General features: G+C 34.7%; 2 protein-coding genes and 1 pseudogene across 2 annotated transcripts; all 3 read left to right on the forward strand.

Annotated features, from left to right (window-relative positions):
* Positions 1–107: 107 nt before the first annotated feature.
* On the forward strand, positions 108–2,656 carry LOC106769163. The gene is made up of 2 exons (XM_014654666.2): positions 108–393; positions 2,315–2,656. The coding sequence occupies exons 1-2, from the start codon at positions 241–243 to the stop codon at positions 2,501–2,503; spliced, it is 342 nt and encodes a 113-aa protein (XP_014510152.1). The 5' UTR covers positions 108–240; the 3' UTR covers positions 2,504–2,656.
* An 11,261-nt stretch (positions 2,657–13,917) lies between these two features.
* LOC106756082 lies at positions 13,918–15,376 on the forward strand (annotated as a pseudogene).
* Positions 15,377–20,939: 5,563 nt separating this feature from the next.
* On the forward strand, positions 20,940–22,154 carry LOC106756090. Its single transcript, XM_014638354.1, has one exon. The coding sequence runs from the start codon at positions 20,940–20,942 to the stop codon at positions 22,152–22,154; it is 1,215 nt and encodes a 404-aa protein (XP_014493840.1).
* Positions 22,155–22,282: the final 128 nt, after the last annotated feature.

The raw sequence follows: 22,282 nt of genomic DNA on the forward strand, positions 1-22,282 counted from the left end.
TAACTCTTTTTTCCTAGGAGCTTCTCCATTCTTCTAGAATTTGCATTACACTTTAACACTCTCTGTCATTGTATGCTTTTGTTGTTTTGTTATTTATAAGAATTAGGGTCATCCTGATGTTAGGACTGTGATTCGACGGCGAAACGACTTGGCGGCTGAGCGTGGTGTGCTTATTGTCTCAACTTCCATGCATAAACTGAAGAGCATGTTCTTCTTCCACCTGGAGACGGAGTATACCAAATGCTCAATCCGAGCGAGAATCCGAGCGAGATCGGTGGTGAGTGTGAGACACTGAGAGAACGAGTTTTGTGGGTCAGAGAGAGAGAGCGCAGGAGTGGGAGAGCAAGATACATAAAGTTCGAACCAAGGGTTGCCCGTAAAGAGAAAGAACAGGTATGGGGAACTAAACTGCTTCTAGATATTTAACCATGTTTTCTTATGTGCATACTTGCGATTCTGATTCAAGAATAAAGGGTGTGGAGGATTGGTTGTCTTTAATACTTAAATGATGGGTTTGAAATGTATGTTGAGCAATAACGTGTGCATATTTCATGTTTTAAGATGATATACTTGCCATGTGAAAGCAATGTATATAACTCTGATTTAATGTCTATATGTTGTATTCGGTTGCTGCAATGGGGTTATTGAACCGGGAATTCAATCGGGTAAGTTTAGATTAGAGTTAAGTTATTATGCGTAATATGACTTTGCATTGATGATTCACTTGAATCAGTGTACCAGAACTAGTATAAGTTAACTTTAATGAACTAAACATCTAATACTCTAAAGGGGCTGATGGTCGTGTAATCTTAAGTATATAAATTGTAGCAGGAATCATGGGTATGTATCCATAATAGATATAACTGGAAATAAAGGGAGGAAATCGTGCTCTATTTGTTATTGTGACTTGGTTTTAGAGCTGGTTATATATGTTTTGTTAGTATGATAAATGAGTTTCTTCTTCCTTAGTTTTAAACACTGCAATGTGAATGAGATAATTACATACTTAGAATTTGTTGGGTATGTAATTCATATTCTATTTAACTTGTAATAACTTGTCCAGACCTAAGAGATTCTCACTCTTAGAATGGTTGTGCACGCGATTTACATTTCCTGATGATCAAAGGTTGAGAAACTGCTTGGATGAGTAAAACAGGTATAATATGCGCATGATGTGACGCAATGTAGTGTTTGAGTGTATTTAGAGTTACGGGTTACCGTTTTGAAGGAATATAGGAATTTGAAATGAGTTCAAAGTGATTGAACTTAATTAAATTAAAGTGTTATCTTAAGGAACTACAGTTTGCGGCTGAATGAATGTTACTAGTTGGTAAATCTAGTTTAGGAAATGTAAACTACCTAAATACCCTGCTGTCCTACTATAAAATTTTTCAGAAATATCTCACTGTCTTTGTTATATTAACTACATAAATACCTTGTTGTCTTACTATAAAATCTTGTAGAAAATACATTGTTGTCATGGTTGTATAAACCACATAAAGAAAAACCTTGCTGTTTTGTTGAAATATTTGCATCAAAATGCTTCTGTTTGCACCGTTTGTTGAGCTGTTTATATCTTTTCTTATCTGTAAACACACTTGGGCTTTGAGTTAAGATGTTTAAAGCTTGTGAGTCTTGGTTGTTGATATTTGTACTATTAATAACATTAAATCTTGACCAAACATTTATTTAGAGCAAAAGCAATTAGTATTTTTTTGATAAATTCAATGGCTTAGTGGAGAAGGTTATAGAAAACGCTAATTTGGAGTAACTAGGACAAGTGTTGGGATTTTGGACAATTTTCAGTGCAACATATGTTTTTAATATTATATTACTTAGTTCTCGTGATGGTGCAACATATTTTTTTTTTATATCTATTATTGAGTGGTTTGAATAATAAAGCATTGATTAGGTTTTAAAATTGAAAAATTGAATTAAGTGGTAGGGACGTTGTTGTATCCCATTTCCTTTTGTTTGTCTAGTGTACCTCATAGATGGCAAATGCTTATATTACAAATAAAATCTAGAAAGAAAATATATATATATATATATATATATATATATATATATATATATTATGATATGTTGGTCATGATTGGTACATTAGGTTATTATATATTATATAACGTTCAAATATATGTTTTGTTTAAGAATTTGGGTATACAATATTATGATGTAATATATATTATAAAGTGTCGTAAATTTTTCGAGTGGAATATTTAAAATGTTATATAATATATTAAATAGCTTGTAATAAATTTTTCCGATTGTGTATTTGCATTACCACTTTGAATGATACTCTTCGTATGTGCAGATTTTTGCAAGTGATATTGGTTGTCCAATTGATGAGCTAGTATGTGTATCAATTGTTACCAACAAGCCTTCAACACGTTGGATTGATGACACCCTTAGTAAATTGATTCCACCTGTTCACAACGAAACACTTGAAGGAAGTGGATCAAACAAGAACATTAAAAGTGGAATAAATTTAGGATTTTCATAATTTGCTCATTTGTATTTTAGTTTTATTGTTGTTGCCAGTTTCGAATATTGTTTGTGTTTACATGGATTTGTTACGGAGTACAATTAGTGAAGTACTAAAGTCAGCTCCATGAATGTTTAGCTGCAATAAGTGGTAATGTAATGTATGTTATGTTCTAAGTTTTATATGATGTTGTTTTGATATAAAAAAGAATTAACAAATTGGTGCAGTAACGGGTTATACCTTCTTCATTATGTTATGTGGTTATATATTAAAGTGGTTTTATATATCTGACAAAATGATTAATAATGAAATAAATTGTCATCCAATGTTGCAGTTGAATAACTACTAAATCATATCACAACGAAGTACAATGATTAAAGCAAATAATTATGAGCACCCTGCAAAATCAAAGAGAGATGGCACAAGTGAGTCAAAAACTGATTTCACAAGTATTGGTCTAGTGGTTATGTCTTAAGTGTTGCGTGGTTATTTGTTAAGGTAATTATGTACAAATAACAAATATGTTTTCGTGCTTATCCAATGAAGGGTATGTTGTGTAGTATGAAATTCATGATATAGAAGAAATGTAGTGGTTGTTGAGGATAGATTTGATCATGTTTATTGTTACAGTAACTAGTTATGTGCAGAGTCCCATGTGGTTATTTTTTAATTTGGTTATGTACATCTAAAAAAATTCTTAAGTTCAATATGAAGGATCATATTAATTAGTCCAGTAAGTGGTTGTCCAATGAAGGGTTTGTGGTCTACTATCAAATTACTTATGAACAACAAATGTTGTGGTTTTTGAGGATAGGTTTCATCAAATTTCTTGGTATTGTAAGTGGTTATCTACTCATTCCTATGTGGTTATTTCTAAAAGGGGTTCTGTACAACAATAAAAGTTATTTAAGTAGCAAGTAGTTATATAGTAAGTGTTATGTGGTTATCTATTAAGCCCTAAGTGGTTATTTTGGAACGATGTTTTGTACAACAATAAAAGTTATTTAATTCAATCCCAATGACGACATATCTCTTGGTGTAGTAAGTGGTTATGTCCTAAGTCCTATGTGGTTACAGGTGTATTGTACTATAATAAAAGTGGTTTAATTAAATCTCAATGACAACATTTATTGGTGTAGTAAGTGGTTATCTCCTAAGCCCTATGTGGTTATATCTGAACTGTGTTTTGTACAACAATAAATGTGGTTTAATTCAATCTCAATGACCACATATCTCTTGGTGCAGTAAATGGTTATCTCATAAGTCCTATGTGATTACTTTAGAAAGGTGTTTTGTACAACAATAAAAGTGGTTTAATTCAATCCCAATGACCACATTATTTGGTGCAATATGTGGTTATCTCCTAAATTCTATGTGGTTATTTATGGGTTGCGTTTTGTACAACAATTAAAAGTGTTTAATTCAATCCCAATGACCACATATCTCTTGGTGCAGTAAGTGGTTATCTCCTAAGTCCGATGTTTAGAAATGTGTTTTGTACAACAATAAAAGTTGTTTAATTCAATCTCAATGACCTCATTTCTTTGGTGCAGTTAGTGGTTATCTCCTAAGTCCTGTGTGGTTTACTTTGGAAAGGTGTTTTGTACAAGAAAAAAATGGTTTAATTCAATCCTAATGTCCACAACTTTTGGTGCAGTAAGTGGTTATCTCTTAAATTGTATGTGGTTATTTGTGGATTGTGTTTTGTACAACAATAAAAGAAAACATTTATAACAAAATATATATACTAAAAATTAATTATTAAAAAAAGAAAACTTCACATATATATGTATGTGTTTTCGTGAATGACAATAAATAAGAGTTAAAGTAAATCACTCATAAGGATGAACTTAAATTTATAATGCACGCTTGATTAACTATATATAGTTATTTTTATAATAAAACAAAAAAATATATAAATTATTTTATATCATTTTAAGTGATTTTAATTGTTCCAGTTATTTTAAAATATAAATGTCAATAATAATTTGGAAAGATATGGACTAATGTATGGTTTTATGACTATTGGGTGTGTAAATGGTAGTTAATAAAATTATATGAAAGCTTTGCCAAAACTATTCTTTATTAAGCAAGGTTTCTAATAAACTTTGCCAAAACATAGTTTTGTATTTTGAATTCATACTTAGTTACGAAATGTAACATTGTAGATTTTAGATGCCTCTTGAAAGTGATTCTTTAGGTCTTTTTTTTTAGTTAAGAAAATCCTTTAATCCTTTCATTATTTTGCATCATCTAATGTGCTCCAACAAGATAAAGGAACCTAGAGAAAGTAATTGTTTATAAATTTGTGCCATAAATAATATTAATTCCTTAATCTGGTGCATCTTTTTCCTACATGAGGATACAAGAAAGGAAAAGCAGCCACTACATTAACTCAAATAGATTTTCGAACACTTTGAATCCTTGCAATATACTAGGGGAACTAGTTCATTAAATGTGGGGTCCTATCTTATAACATCTTCAAAGCATATAAACCAAAAGCTAGCTTAATGAAAGCCTAGAATATTTTATAACGGGGCACAGTGACAAACAAAGAACATATATACGCTTTTTAGTCATGGGAAAAATCAATGATATTGCAGGTCTTGTGAAGTTTCTTCTTTCAATCTGCACCACCTGAAAGAAAAGTAAAAGATATGTGATTAGACGAAAGTTATGTCAGTATATTCCAATGCAGAGATATTGTAAGACCAAAGTCTTAAGCTTACGATCCTGAGACAAAGAATGAAGACATATCCTACTCTAACACTAATATGCGAAGTTATGCTTTCTTACATCAAAGGCAAAGCAATCAACAAAGCTAATACAAATGGATGACGAAGAGCAGAAAAAATAACATTCCATTTGCGGTTCAAACCACCAATCACTAGAAAAAATACCATTCCATTTCAACCAAAACAACTACTCAAAAGGGTAAAATTAGGACAGATAAAAATGCAAAACCCCTACCTCAAAGTCACTTAGGAGAGACACGAAGATGCAAAAACCTTCAACTTCACAACCAACAGAACCTTGCACAACCACCGATTGGGAGCGGCAACGCTAAACCCTAACACCCAACAATAACCTCCACGACCACCGATTGGGAGCGGATGCTAAAGCCTCACATCGATTGAAGGACCTCAAAAATAGAAATGAGAATACGTGAACAAAACCATCGATTCAAGCTGCTCAAGGACGCTGATGAGATTTTTTTGAAAGAGAAGCAAAACGTGATTTTTTTGAACGACAAGAAAAATGACATTTTTTTTTGAACGAAAAGCAAAAGAAGCATGAAATGCAAAATTTTCTTTCTTCCCATTTTACCCATAATCATTGTACACTTCTTTTCCTAAATAGTTGACGTGGAACGTGTCAAATGAATGTCAACGTACTCTTGCTTTTATAAAATAGGTACGTAGAATAAAATTTGTCTAAGTGTATCTTTTGTTGAATAACCAATCGAGGCTTATAAAAGCAAAAAAGAACCCGTACATCACAACTGCTATGCATAATGGGTATTTACTGAAATTGAAAAAACGACACCTATCTAGGTAAAATATGCAACTGACTAATGACTAATTCTCCCTAATAAATAGGAGATTTATTTTAAAAACATTAACAATTTAAAATAACCAACATATCCTCCCTTAAGCTATATGTTGTTACATTTAGCTTATTTCACTTACTTCCACAACTCCAAGCATTCGATGTAGACTCTCAAATTGCACAAGCTTCAATGCTTTGGTCATTATATTAGCTAATTGTTCTTCAGAGCAACAATAACCAAGACAAAGAACTTGATCTTTAACCAAATCTCTAAGAAAATGAAATCTTACTGCAATGTGTTTACTTCTTCCATGAAAGACGAGATTTTTGGATAATTGAATAGTAGAGCTGTTATCACATAGAATTTCTGTTGCACCTTCTGCTTTTGAACCGAGATATTCTATAATTTTGCAAAGCTAAATACATTGACATGCACAAAATGCAGCTGCAATATACTCAACTTCAATTGTAGATAGGCTCACCACATGTTGTTTCTTTGATGCCCAAGAGACAACTCCCGTACCCATTAAAAAAACTTAACCATAAGTACTTTTTCTATCATCTAAGTCACCTGCATAATTACTGTCACTGTAGGCAACAAGACTAGTTCTTCCACTTGTTGATAAAAGATTCCATAATCATTTGTGCCTTAAGATATCTTAGGATTTGTTTGATCGTTGCCCAATGTGATTACTTTGGATTTGCCATGTACCTGCTGATTAAAATTACCACATACATCAAATCAGGTCGAGTGACTATGAGATACATAAGACTACTAATTGCTTACTTAAACTTTGTGCAATCTATTGGGACTCCTTCCTCATCTATAGACAATGTTGTTCTTGGATTGCTTTTTGTCATGTTGAATTGAGCTAATATCTCCCATGCATATCTTATTTGACAAATGAAAATTCCTACCTTCCTTTGTATGACTTCTATTATGAGAAAATATTTCATTTTTCCAAGATCAGTCATATCAAATTCTAGCTTCATTGAACTTTTAAACTCTTCACACATATGTTTACTGTTTCTAGTAAATAGAAAATCATCAACATAAAGACTAATTATTAAAATATTACCCTGAATTTGTGATAACGATTGAAAAACAGTTATTCTCATATGTCATTTTAGACCAAATTACACCCTTTAAGACTTAGAATGAGCTTAGAATCAAGTAAAACCCAATAAATGAGTCAGTTGAGAGTCAAAAGCTGATTAGCGATATTATGCTTGTTTTGCATTGTTTTGCAGCAATTTTGATGAAAGTGAAGGTTGGGGTTGAAGATGAAGGTCTTAGACTCGATACAGAGAAAGAAAACTGAAGAAAAGAAGAGTCTAGGAACCGCCCAGTGGCAAAATTCACCGTTGGGCGGTCCAATGCGAGGAGGAGGCACCTGGCGTGGACGCTGGGCGAATTTGCGATTAGAGGCAAACCGCCGAGCGCTAGACCCTTGGCGCCGGGCGGTGGCGCGATTATGGGCAAACCGCCTGGCAGCATAAGTGTGACGTCGGGTGGTTGTCTGCTGGGCTTGGGCCTGTTTTCTAGTGACGTTCCTCAGCTATAAATAGCCATGTTACGATTTCATTCTCATTCTTTTGGCATAAGAGGGCGGCCATACCTAATTTTCACTCCTTGGAGAAGATCTCTTGGATGCTTAGGCTCCTTTTCATCCTATCTAGGGTTTGCTCTTCCAATCTTCCATTATTTTCATCTAGGTTTTCCATGACAATGGTGAACTAAAACCCTTTTGTTGTTGGGGGAAACAATGTAATCTTTTGAAACTCTCTTTTATTGAAACTCTTGTTTATTTATATGATTGTCATATGCTTTGATTATCAATTATTGGGTTCTCATTTGCGCTTAAATCTTTTATCGTTTAACTCATTCGATAACTGTTGTTTGTCTCTATTGATACGATTACATATAGTACTGTCACAAACTGGTGAGAAATTCCTTGATTAATGAAATACCACTTAGGGATAGGGAGGTAGGACGATCAATTGTTTTTGCTTCTGTTTGGTAATGCGTTGCTAATTGTTAGGGGAGGCTAGGGATAGTAAGCCGATAATTAGTAATACGCTCTTTTCGCCGAGGGATCGGGTTAAGGGTACGCCAAGAAAGTTTGCATAACAATTAGATAATCAAGCACATTAAATAAGAGGAGTAGATAAGAGGGAGCAGATAAGATGAAATTGTCAACCCCCAACAACTCCATTCATCAATAGCCTTTCTCTTGTCAACTGAATCAAACGCATTGCATGTTTATTTGTTGTTTTTGCATCCACAACAATTAATTTTTCTCTACAAGTCTTACGATCTCAATTCACACGAACGATAAGGCCTTTCGAGTCTCTTGGGAAGAACGATATCGAGCATTATCGATTATATTACTTGAATGATCTGGTACACTTGCCAGTGAGTCAACAAGTTTTTAGCGCCGTTGCCAGGAACTCGAGGTTTGCCTTTTCAAGTAGTGTGAATTGATTGAATTTGACTTGATTTTATGTTTGATTTTATTTTTGTTCTAATAAATGTTTTCTAGGGTTTTATGCCTAACATTTGCAGAATGCAGTACGGACAAGAATTTGATTATATGGGCAGTCAATTCTACCAAAATAATTTCAACCACTAGTGGGAACCCCACTCATACATGGATCAGAGCTAATTAGCTGCTGAGCCACAAATTAGACCAATCAAGAAAAATCCTGAGTCTGATGAACTTTTTCAGAGGATTATGAATTTTGAAGTATACCATGTCAAAGGCATAGAGGAGACTGTAAAGAATGATGAATTCTTTCCACAAGACATGTATATAAGATTTTCTTCTCATAGAAGCATGGAAGAAAGGCAACAATATCAATGACAGCAACAATACTCTTCACCAATAGAAACGTGGGAGTATGATCAACAACTATGCCAACATATAGCTAATGTGACAGAACAAGTCAAAAGCCGTAATGAAAAGTTCGACAAATTTATGGAGAAGTGTGATTCCAAGAGCTATGAAGTTACCTTCAGAAATTTGGAGACACAAATGGATGAGGTTGTTGATGAGGAGAAGGTAGAGAAAGAAGTGAAAAAGATAGAAGAGAAAGAAACANAAAAGGTTGNTGCTNAGGAAAAGATAGAAGAAAAGGTTGTAAAATTGAAAGAGAGGGAGTATGAAAAACCCTTGCCCTATCCAAAGATATATTCTAGAAAGGAGAGAGAAAAGNAGTTCGAGCGTTTTNTGGAGGTTTTCAAGGAATTGGAAATAACTATACCATTCTCTGAGGCACTTCAGCAAATACCATCATATGCAAAGTTTTTAAAAGAATTTCTCATGAAGAAATGAAAGTATATTGAGAAGGAAACTATTGATGTGCAAGGAAATTGCAGTGCCATCATACAGAGGACATTACCTCCTAAATTACAAGATCCAGGGAGCTTTATCATTCAAGTGGTTGAAAGAAAAAAGAAAAATAGAAAATGTGCAAAAATAAAGAAGAAAATAAAAAGAAAGAAAAAGAGAAAGTTGAGGGGGAAGAGTGAGAAAAAGAGGAAGAGAGGAAAGAAGAAAAGATCATAAGAAAAGCCCCTTCCTCATCAAAAGAAAAATCATAGGAAGGAAAAGAAGTTTAAGTGCTTTCTTGTGGATCTATAAGCTGCCATGTATTGTTTTTCTCAATGGCCTCCATTTCAGCCGTCATTGCTTCTCTACATTGTTGACTTGTCCATGCTTCTTTAGAGGACTGGGGATCTGCAGATTCTGCCAGCATCATTGCCAACAATTAATCACTTTCTTCCATTACCAAATTAGTTTCATAATCTGTCATCCAATTGGGAGGTCTTCGAATTCTGGTTGCCCTCCTTGCCATTGGAGTATCAACATGTTCAGAGCTTGATTCTGATATATTTGGATCTGCATCATCATTGATTGTAACTTCTTGTGAAGCAGGTTAAAGCGTTTATGTGAAGCAGGTTTAGAGCATTCATCTGTTGCAGTGATTGTGTCTTCCCAGTCAAGAGCTTCCGTTTTATTTTTCTCAGAATCATCTTGCCAATTCCAGTTTTTCTCTTCTTCAAATACAACATCCCTACTCACTATAACCTTCTTTGTAACAAGATTAAACAATTTATAAGCTTTGGATTCATCACTTACCCCCAAGAAAGCACATTTCTGATTTTATCATCCAACTTTCTTCTAGTATGATCTGGAACGTCAGCATGGGCATTGTAAGCTGAGTATATTGTTGCAGCTGACACGGCCTGTCACTAGTGGAAAATATACATTTTATAGCAGATTTTTATACCGGTTGAAATTTACTAGGTATAAAAAGTGGTACGGTGGCAGTTTTGTAAATAAGAGAAACTTTTCTACACCGGTTGCACTGAAAACAGGTATAAAAATTGGTGTGATGGCAAAATTGTAATAAAATAAAATTAGTTCTACACTTGTTAAACTTAGAACTGGTGTAGATTATTTTTCTACAAGGCTTAAATATTATAACTGGTTTAGATTACTCCATATTCACTTCCACTTTCCGAGTTCCCTTTTTCTATTCTACAAACGTTCTCGTTCTACAAACGTTCCCATTCTCCTTCACTCCTTCATATTTTTCTTCATTGTCGTTCAATTGTGCATTTGGCCGTTCACTCTTTCACTCGTTCGACAGTTGACGTTCTTCTCGTGCACTCGTTATCTCGTTGCCATTGTTAAAGCTTTCGCCGAGGTGGTTGGGTGGCTATTGTTCGTCGTTGGGTGAAGCCCTCACAGTGGTTGGTTTTATAGTGCTTCATTGCTGGGTTTCCAACAAAAACAACAAGGTAAGCCATTATGCTTGTTATTTTGTGAAAAAAACTACTCAGTTTCCATTGTTGTTTCGGTGAAGTTTAATATGAATATTATGTTTGTTGTTTTTTGAAAAGAATTACTCAATTTGGGGGCTTGATAACGGTCTAAAAAGCATTATTTTTATACTTGAAATTGATATTAAATCACACCCTTTGTGGCTTATAATTAGCTTAGAATCATGCAAAACACTTTAATTTGATTACAAGTGAGTCAAAAGTGGTTTTAGAAATATTATGCTTGTTTTTACATTGTTTTGACAAGATTTGATGAGAATGGAATAATGGAAGTGAAGAAGAAAGGACTTAGACTCAAGAAAGGATGAGAAAGGATGCAAAGGAGGAGTCACATCCACCGCTGAGCGTCATTTCCAGCGCTGAGCGCAAGCTTCGTGAGGGATGCCACTGTTTGACGCTTGAGCAGAGACGCTGAGGGGAGAAAAGAAGAATCGCCCACCGCTAAGCGCCAGGATTGACCGCTGAGCGTCCTGCGATACTGAAGTCCAACGCTGAGCGGTGAAATGGATGTTGAGCGCCTAACTTATGGGCCTGGGCCAAAATTTTGTTATTTTTCTGTATTATAAATAGACCTAGAACGCATCAGAGAGGTATCTTTTGGCAGAGAGAGACGTTAGAGCACCTTCTACACTCCTTGGAGGCGGCTCTTGGATGCTAAGGCTCCAATTTACCAATTCTAGGGTTTATTCTTTCATTCTTTCCATTCACTAGTAGAAAAATAGTTTTTTATGACGGGTAAAATTGACTTATTATGACGGATGACCTGACGTCATAGTTCTGGGTGTCATAATAGGTCTGTGCATTTTATGACGGACAGAAAGTCCATCATAATAGGTCCAGTGTATTATGACAGACTTTCTGTTACCTATCATAATAGGTCCAGTGTATTATAACAGATTTTCACTTATCAGTCATAATATAGCAAATTTACCTATCATAATATGTAGTGTTTTATGACGAAGATTTTTTCACCTATCATAATATGTAGAACATATTATGACAAGTAATTGTTCACCTGTCATAATATATACTTTTCAGAAATAAGCTTTTATTACATACATTATTCACCTATCATAAAAACTTTTTTGTAAAACAAAATCATTATTACATTTGACATATCTATTCAATTTTCAATTAATTTCCTGTATTATAATTTTATCAATCAATTTATAATCAATATAACATGAAATGAATATATTCAATTAAACTAACATAATGTGAAATCCATTTCAAACATTAAATTGTTCAATAATATCTAATACATAATTTGTAAATCATATTAAATCCAAATAACATCAACCTACACTACATTGTACTCAAGTTTCTACAATTTACTAACACTTAAAATAAAAGAAGGCCACTTAGTTCTAATATCTTCAATGTCTGGAGCTTCCATTGGAGATGAATCATCAAAGATCTACAAATAAAATAATTAAGTTAGAACAATTTTGTACTGAACAGTTAGATAAGCATTAAGTTAGTTTTTTAATACTTATCCCATGAATCAGTAATGTTTGTACAAATAATGGTGTGCATGTGCTTCATTACGTAATACCCACACTCATAGCTGCCCAATTGACGTTGACATAGCAAATTAAACACAAATAATCAAAACTCATTCCAACTAAGGACACAAAAGATCATATTATACTCTAGCTATAGCCTTTGTACCACCTTTGATCAATTTTGGTAAACCAACAAGCCAATTCCTCATAAAAATAGCAAAATCATAAAATACAGATGAAGGTCAACTTCTCTTACATTAGGTATCACTATTTGCATCTTCTTCCTAGATACAGATGGAATGCCCCGCAACCTTGAATGAGTTTCCAAAGACCTACAAAAGATAGACATTCATTATATCATTATAATCATATAGGAAGGAAACAAAATAGAAAAGAAAACTTACGCCTCTAAAATTTTTTTGATGGATAATGTATTAGCTTTCTTATGCAAAGAACATAAAAGAACTACGAGAGAACGATCTGGAACAATTACTAGCAATTGCCAATGACCCCTACAAGTGACAATAATATTAATTAAAATAACTCCTAAATTAGTTACCAAGTATTCAAAATTTGTTTTTGAATATGTAAGGTAACAAATAGAATAAGGTAGCTTTTAACTATCCCCTAACCTGATGAATGCCACTTTCATGTAGAAATGCATTATCACCTACTATAGCTTTGTGTGGCTGTAAATGCATACCAGAGAACTCTTCAACCTGTTCAAAAACAAAACTATATAAAATTTTGAATTCAACAAAGGAGGAAAATATTCTAAAAAAGTTTAAAAATATTAAACCATCTTGCTGGTCTTCAGTATCTCCTTTGTATTAATTCCAGTATATAAACCAACTAAAACATGAACTCCTCTGCATCTTAGGGCCATCACAACCTTCAAGAAAACAAATATAAAATAAGTTGTTGAGCTCATTAACTATACTAATAATAATAAGATAGAAAATAGAAGAATGATAATATTAACCTCTTCAAATGCAGCATCACCAGCCCTTTAACCAATTCCATTAATTGTTACTTCTAGTTGTCTTGCACCAGCACGGGCAGCCTGAAAGTAAATAGAAATTAGTGAAATTGATTACAGTAATTGAGTGGTATAGTGTTATAAAAATACCTCTATTGTGTTTGCAGTAGCATGTCCAAGATCATTATGACAGTGAGCAGAAATAATAGCATTTTCAATTCAGCTAGAAACTACATATGTTTTTGGCATGAAAGAAGTATTTACAAGTAAATCAGATATTTTATATTGAGTGGTTTCGGTAATTTGACAATCATTCCTTTGCCAACTTAACTTCATTATTGAGGCATGTGAACTACTAACATTGGTTCTGCATAACATATATAAACCATTCATGACACATCAGTATTGAAAATTCTACCCTTGAAAGATGAAATAACAAACAAAATTAAGAATTTAACATGTGGGCCTTTCATAAGACAACCTTTTCTAGAGTGGTGTTGGCTCAATGACAATACAGGGAAGACACAACAAACTATCAAATTATTGAATAATGTTCATCCTGGTAAGATAACTTTAACTGCTCCCTTTGAAAACTATGAAGCAAACAAGAGTTCACTGTGTAATTGGTTGATTATTATGCATAAGAAGGTTTCACATGTGTGTATTACATGCAACTTGTGAACATCTTGCTAAGATATAGTGACTCCAAATTCAAAGATTGAAGACTCTCAAAGAGTATGCAGACAAATAATGCAGTTTCTTTCATTTTCTATTATGTCCCGGAATATATCAATCATGCAGACATGCAGTAAAGTTCTGTATAAATGCCACTAGTTGAAACATAAGAGGCATATCAATAAAGAAAAACAGAGACATAACCTCTGCACNNTGGNAACAANCCTAAAATATGNTAGACTCCTTATGGTTGTTTTCTCTTCCTTATGGCAGCAAACAACCACAACAAGGCTCCAGACAGTCCCCAACTATATAGTGAAAGACCTGCAGATTGGTTCTAACCAAAAAAGCAACAAATAAGCATGAATTAGTCTAAAATTACATAAACGAACATTATAAAAAAATAAGTAATAAAATGCACAAAAGCTGGTGAGACAGCAAAGCAAGGGAAAGAAAGCAGAAACCTTGGTTCATTGTAAAATAGTATTATCAACAAGAATCCACAAATCTGAGACAGCAAATACAGATGTTGCAAAATTCAAACAGGTGATTTTTTATTATTACCATGGTGTTTGTTCCTCTTAAATTCTTCTTATAAAAACTAATGGATTATGGCTTTTGCAGGCACTTGATGGGTGATGCTTTAAGCACACTGACTATGAAGGAACTTAAGAAATTGGAGAATAGATTTGAAAGAGGAATCACTAGAATCAAATCTAAGAAAGTAAGATTATTGATGAACTAAATCTTATTTGTCCTCTGGAAATATTATTGTTTTGTTTCTTTAAATTCTGTTATCTAAAGAGTTTTATAACATCCAGATAAATAAAAGTAAACTGCATAAACATATAAACTCACCTTTTTTGCAATTTTCCTTTCTTGCATCATAGTGGTTATTATGCATACAATGATCGAATCTTGTCTATTTGCTAATGATGTCTTGGTACTCTTTTTTTTTTTGTTTTTCTCTAACTACACAACATGAGATGCTACTGGCATAAATCAAATACTTTCAGAAAAGGGTAATTGATCATGAACTAATTTCTCAACCTTTATTTGCCAAAATTTGTAGCTATTATTTTCCTTTGTCTGACTGGTAACTGATAGCATGCATTATTATCGATTAGGAGATTGAACTGGAAGATGAAAATCTTTGTCTTCGGACTAAGGTAAGTTAAGTTGATAGAATTTCCTTTTCCTTTTTCCTCTTGGTCTTAATGAAAGAGATGAAAATGTTCTGACAAAAAAAGAATATAAAAAATTTATAGATAACTGACATTGAGAGGATTCAACAAGTAAACATGGTTTCTGGACCAGAGCTGAATGCTATTCAGGACCATCCTACCTTTAAAATTAAATGTGTTATTTGCTCGAGAGCTTTCTCTGCATCAACCAATTCTCTGTATCGAACAAAACCCACAACAACTATGCGTTATCAACCAATTACAGGGTCAATATAATCAAAATAAAATAGCACCAAGGTGGACATCTCGAAACAAAATTACGAAACATGCAGAGAGTAATTACGAAACAAAAACCCTTACCTCGAAAGGGGAACGAACACGCAGCTACACTTGCAGCATCAACCACATCCTACCTAGGTTAGCTCCTACCTACACGGAATCACTGCTTGATCGGAACAAAGACGGAGGAAACCGATTTCAATCGGTGAAAAATGAAGGAAAAAGCAAAAAAAAATCGGTCAAAAGGTGAGAAGATGAAGATACAAAGAAACCCTAGCAGTTGAGGGTAAAAGATGAAGGTGAGAGGCTGAGAGGTAAAGGAAAATGCTTACCGCTTGAATTGTGGCGACTGAGAACTGTGACGAGAGCCTCCGATGATGGAGACGAGAGAAACGTTCTCGTGAGGGTACGCAAATGGAGAATTGTGGTTGATTGAACTGCGAATGATAGAGAGTGAAGAAGAGAGGAAAAGAGGAAAAGAGTGAATGACAGTGTATTAGGTCGAACGAGAGTGAGAGAGAAATAGGAAATGAGAGTCAGAGGGACGAACATGAGAAGGACCGAGAGGGAAATGGAAAAATTGAAAAAGAGAGATACTATGACGGATTTCTAAAAAACAGTCATAACATATTAAAAATTTTATGACAAGTGTTCAAAATACGTAGTAAAAGGTTTTAAACTTATTTACAAATTTGCCACCACGTTTTATATTATAACTGATATGCAAAACTATGTCATAATATGTCTTTGACTTATTTACGAGTTTGCCACCGCGTTTCATATTATGACGGATATATAAAAGTGCGTTATAATATGTCTCTATTATGATGGATAATTTTTATCCGTCATAGTAAAATCGTCATAAAATGCAATTTTTCTACTAGTGATTAATTTCATCTAGTTTCACCATGTCAATGGTGAACCAAACCATTTGTTGTTGGGGAACGATGTAATCCTTTTGAAACTCTCTTATATCAAATTTCTTATTTCATTTATATGCTTTTATTATCAATAGTTTGGGTTTTCTTCTCTGTGGAATAAAGCTTGCATCATTTAACTCATCCGGTGTCATGATCTTTGATTTTATCGATACTGGGACGTACGGAGAAATCTAGAACTGGGAAGAATTCTCTTGATTATGAAATACTGCCTAGGGATAGGAGTAGGATGGTCAATTGCTTTAAACTTCTGTGATTAATGCATTAGTAATTACTAGGGAGACTAGGGATAGTAAACTAGTAATTATGGTAATAGGCTCTTTTCACCGAGATATCGGGTTTAGAGTAATTTAGAAAGTTACATGAACATTGATAATAAAGCGAATTTAATAAGAATAATAGATATAGGAGGGTGGATAAGGATGAAACCGTAAACCCCAACAACTCCATTCATTCATATCTTTATTTACCAATTGATCAAGTTTGCATTTGCATGTTTAAATTTCGGTTTTGCATTACAATTACAAATTATTATTCTTTTAAGTCTTATGTGATCAATTCACATGAACGTCTAGGCCACTGAGTCCCTTGGGAAACGATATCTGGACTTATTGTTCTATTATTACTTGATAAGATCTGGTACACTTGCCAGGGTATTAACATGGCTAGGGCAAACTTGGCAGTTTTGGTATAGAAAAAGTCTTAAATGATGCTAGGTGAAACTAATGCGTAATTTGAAATTGTTGCAATGTTTGGTATAGGTTTTGAGTTTAACATAGATTTGATTAGGGAGATGCTAGGAAAATTTGGCATGGATGTTTGAAACAGGGCAATATACAGATCATAAATACATCTAAGATAAATTATCTCTCAAATTAACCAAAACTCTAACAAACAATTTATCATATGAAGCAGGATTACTAATTGTATTTAAACTCTACTCTGTTATCATAATGGAAAACCTGAACTAGTAATATATTATTAAAAAGTTAAAAAAAAATGTGTTCAGTACTGTTTCGGTATGAATATTTTGGGGAACGAAGGATGACGTGGCGCTCCTGCTGTCTTCTGATCTTCAACCGTCCGGAAGTTCCAAGCTACGACCGGGGAGGGAGGTACCTGCAATGGCACTCCGACGCCCAAGTCAGGGTGAGTGGTGATGAGCCTTGAAAGCAAGGCTGAAGGCTCTCAATATGAGAATGCAGAGTGAAATCACTTAATAATATTATAAGGCAGAATAGTGTATGAGAGAGCATACCTGGTATACGATTCCAGCCCTGTATATATAGATTATTATCAAATATAAACAGAATATAATATAAACGGTTATACCTGAATATCTGGCTGTTCATATCTTATTTAATCTTTTCTGATATAGATTGTTAAGATATTATTCGCGATGGATTATATTGTCGTGATGGACCGTTGGCCCAATAACGGAAGCGATAATGGCCTATCATTAATATGATTGAGGCCCAATAAGCATGCTGGACCGTGCGGTTACTAATTGCAACCGTTCGGCCCAAATAGCATATCGTACAAGTACATAACATGATTATAAGATAAAGCACCATAGCTTAGATTCGTTTCAACTGTGTAAAACTTTTACATATATAAATAAATAGAGTACCTAGTTTGATCTTACTGTGTGACAATAAAGTACCTCTTTGACTTCTTTGACTCTGTCTTTTGATGGAGGGTCAAAACGGGAATCAGGTATATACTTGTTGATATCACTATAACATAGAAATAGGTTTCTCTTAGAAGAAATAATCAAATTTATTCAATAGTTAACGAAGGCTATAACTTAACGAAGGCTATAAAAATGCATTACCATTAAATCCAGTTACCTGATGTTCATGAAGAGTGAACTTTAAAGTTTTTAACCACCAAAGAGTGGTTTTGTAGAAATATCAATTATGCAGAACACAATAATTTAGGAGTTTGTGATAACCTTTAAAAATTTGAAAGATTCAGTAAGTAATATCAAGTTCATTTCTTCAGCTTGAATTTAGGCTACTTGAACATTAATATCTTTGGTCTAGACGTTAAAAACCACTTTGTAAAAATAAAGTGTTCAATTATTGAATAGAGACCCTAAAATTACAGCAACTTTGTAATTTTTTTGGCATGGACAAGAATTTCTACAATTGGTTAAAAAGAAAAGAAAAGATATTTTACTGGTAGTTAGTGTTAGATTGGTGATGCAAGTATTGATAGGAATGATGATATCCTTATCAAGATAGGAGATATGATATAGTAATGAGAGAAAGGAAAAAATAAGCCACAATCTGCCAAACTTGAAAATGACTAAGAAACTAGATTCTGATCCCTTTCCTTCCCCTACTCACTCAAAACGCTTTTTAACTCTTTACAAAGAAATAAATGTGACCACTCATTCATGGAGGAGAAACAACAAACAATTAATATGCTATTGGAGAAAAGGAGTAGCAAGAAGGGGAAGAAGGGCAAGAAAGAAAATTGTATATACTTGCAAACTGGACAAAAGGTTCTCCATGAAGTAAGCCAAGAATCCACACATGCATCCTAAAACTCTGCCAATAAATAATAGGAGAAAAAAATTAATATAATGTGTAACAATCAAAACTTATCGTGCACATTATGCAAACAGACTAACAGGAGTCAAGAACATGGTCTAAAAACCAAAATACAAAGAACAGAAGTAGGTGATGTAATTAACTTCTTTTTTCTTTTTTAAAAGGTGTGCTTTAGGATAACCAGTTTTAATCTGGTGCATTATGCTGCACATATGCAGTTTTAGAATTCATAGAACCAAACATAAGGTCCATAAATAGAATATCGTATTCTCTCCGTATAATCCGTGAATTGCATGGACTTTTCAATTATAATAATAATATAGGCTTAGTATAACATAATATAAGCTCATTCCCCTCAGTGTGAACATAGGCACATAATATTCTCATGTTTGCCATGGGTTTTTCAAAATTATCCTTGACTGTTGATTCTTAAGAAAGTTGCATGTGTTTCTTGCACTTTTTTTATTCCCAGTGAGATGCGAAGTTATATTCTAGAATTCTGGTAACTTCAATTTTTACTTATTTTTTTATTTAAATCATTTGAACCTCTAGTAAGTATTCTCAGAAAATTAAGACTGTAACCAAACATGTTTTCAAAAAATCCAAGAAAACATTCTTAGCTACATTGATTGCATTAAAGAATGATCTTGATGTGAATAAAGGAGGAAATGGCTAATGTAAATTTCTAAATTTCAATCTGCAACTGAGAATGCGCTTGATGATGATTCTCCATCATCTAAAAAATCATTGCACTTATTAGGATGTCATGAATGTGGCACATACCTCGTCACTTCTTCAAATTATAACTTTGTATGATAAATGATGTGAATTTTTAAAATAAATTTAATAAAAAATATTTTATATATTATAAAACTTTTAAATTAATTCATGTTTGCTTGATATGATTAACGCAAGAACACGTTTCCATTGATATTTTTAGAAAAATAATTAAAATTATTTTTTCGTAACAAAATTATTTTTAGAAAAATACGATTTAACAGTTGAATTTTTAATAGTTTATGTACGATATGATATTTGAGCCGAACGGTTACGACTAGTAGTCGAACGGTCCTAAACGGTTAATGGGCCTCAATCATACTAATGATGGGTCATTATGGTTTTTTATTATTATTCGGCCTATGGACCATTACGAGAATATGATTTATTGAAAGTATATCTTAACAAATATTATAAGTATCAGATAAGATCATATAAGATCTGAACGACCGGATATTCAGGTATAGCTGTTTATATTATATTCTATTTATATTTAATAATAATCTATATATACAGGACTGGATCACAAGCCAGGTACGCTCTCTTATGCTATCTTATTCTACAATACACTTGCTACGTTCTCACCTAATTTGGCTGGGAATTAGCAAGAGAGATTTACTCTCCGATCTCATACTAAGAATTGATAGCCTTGCACTCAAGGCTCTTCACTACAAAACCCTAACTTGGGCGTCGGAGTGCCATTGCAGGTACCTCCTCCCTCCGGCCCAAGTTTGGAGATTCCCGGACGGTTGAAGATTTGAGAAGAACAAACGATCGGGAGACAGGAGAAAGCACACCAATCGGCTAGATCAAGCGTCGCAAAGCAGGAGCGCCACGTCATCCAGGTCAGTCCTTTCGGCCCTCAAAAATATCTACCGAAACATTTTGGCGCCCACCGTGGGGCCCAAAAGTGAAGACTCCCAATGGTGACCACAAGAAGTATGGAAACTCCGGATCCGATCCAAATGATAAGAGAATTACAAGCGCAACTAGAGGAGCAAGCCCAAACCATTGCAAATTTAAAGCAAGAGTTACAACAGAAAAAGGTCGAGGATGTCGAACGCAATAAAGAAAAACAACAAGACCAGGAGACATCAAAGGACAGTCAAAATCATAATCCACCTCCTCCCCCCCGGTCCCCAAACCTCTTGCTGTTCACTGATGCCATCATGCAGGCCCCTATGCCCGACCGACCTCCGCCTCAGGTTGAAAAATTTTGATGGCACAACGAATCCAGATCATCATTTGCGGAACTTCATTGACTCCATGGCTTTTTACACTCAAAGTGACCCAGTAAAATGCCAGGCGTTCTCTCTGTCACTAAGGGGTGAAGCCCTAGAGTGGTATTACACCCTTCTACCCAATTCGGTGGATAGTTTCCGCATGATGATGGGCATGTTCAAAAAGCAATACTCCACCAACCGATATGAGGAGGTTACTGCGGCTGAGCTAGTCAATCTCAGACAGGGGAAAGACGAAACTCTCAGAGCCTTCATGCATCGATACACTCACGCCGCTCGGAGGATAAAAGGTGCCAGCTCTGAATTCATCATTAGTAGTTTGCCTAATTGCCTAAAAGCGGGATTCGTCTCAAAAAGCTTATACGCCGAGTTACCTAGTATGTTGGAGGAGTTGCAGCAAAAAATGGCTAAATTTATCAAGATGGAAGACCAGAGGATCTTTCAGAAACAACAACACGAGGAGCACCCGGTGAATGATAACAAGAGGGAGGGCAAACGTCGAAAAGAGAACGGCCGGGATCAGAAACCCCTGGCGAATCTAAACCCTAGGTACGATCGCTATGCACACCTCACTGTCCCTAGAGAAAAGGTGCTGGAAAGGGCTTTGCAGTCTAACCTGATCTTTCAAAGAAGAAAATTTCCACCTAAGAACGTGGACACGACGCAGGTATGCCGATTCCATAATTCAGGGGGACATACCATTGAAAGCTGTCAAACTCTCAAAGATGAATTAGAGAAGTTGATCCATGCAGGACACCTCCGGGAATTCGTGAAAGAGGAATCTGCCCGTGCAGGACACTCCCCCAAAAAGACACGAAGAAGCCCAGAACGTACAAAGGGGAAGGGTAGCCACTCACGCGACCGTTCTGGTAGTCCCTCAAGACACAAATCCCGTAGTCGACCTAGAGAGCGGGATCTCACACTAAAAGGCAGGATCGATACTATTTCGGGTGGTTTTGCTGGAGGAGGTGCTTCATCCTCAGCTCAAAAGAGACATTTGAGAAGCCTGCACAGCGTTCACTCGGTGGTACGTAATCCAGTGTCAATGCCTGATATAACCTTCACGGACAAGGATTTTCATGCACCAAATCCTGACCAAGACGATCCTATGGTCATCACAGCCCGCATTGCATAGTACGATGTGGGCAAGGTCCTTGTAGACTAAGGCAGTTCAGTCAATATACTATACTGGACAACATTCCGAAGAAGGGAAATTGCAGAAGACGTAATTGCTCCGTTTAACGAGCAAATTGTTGGCTTCGC

Source organism: Vigna radiata, chromosome 1 (assembly GCF_000741045.1).
Source record: "Vigna radiata var. radiata cultivar VC1973A chromosome 1, Vradiata_ver6, whole genome shotgun sequence".
NCBI lineage: Eukaryota > Viridiplantae > Streptophyta > Magnoliopsida > Fabales > Fabaceae > Vigna > Vigna radiata.

Excerpts from the sequence above, each read along its gene's own strand:
- LOC106769163 (XM_014654666.2), top strand. The coding sequence starts at position 241 with ATGCTCAATCCGAGCGAGAATCCGAGCGAGATCGGTGGTGAGTGTGAG. Across the intron at positions 394-2,314 it reads CCCGTAAAGAGAAAGAACAG|ATTTTTGCAAGTGATATTGG; the intron begins GTATGGGGAACT and ends TCGTATGTGCAG.
- LOC106756090 (XM_014638354.1), top strand. The coding sequence starts at position 20,940 with ATGCCATCATGCAGGCCCCTATGCCCGACCGACCTCCGCCTCAGGTTG.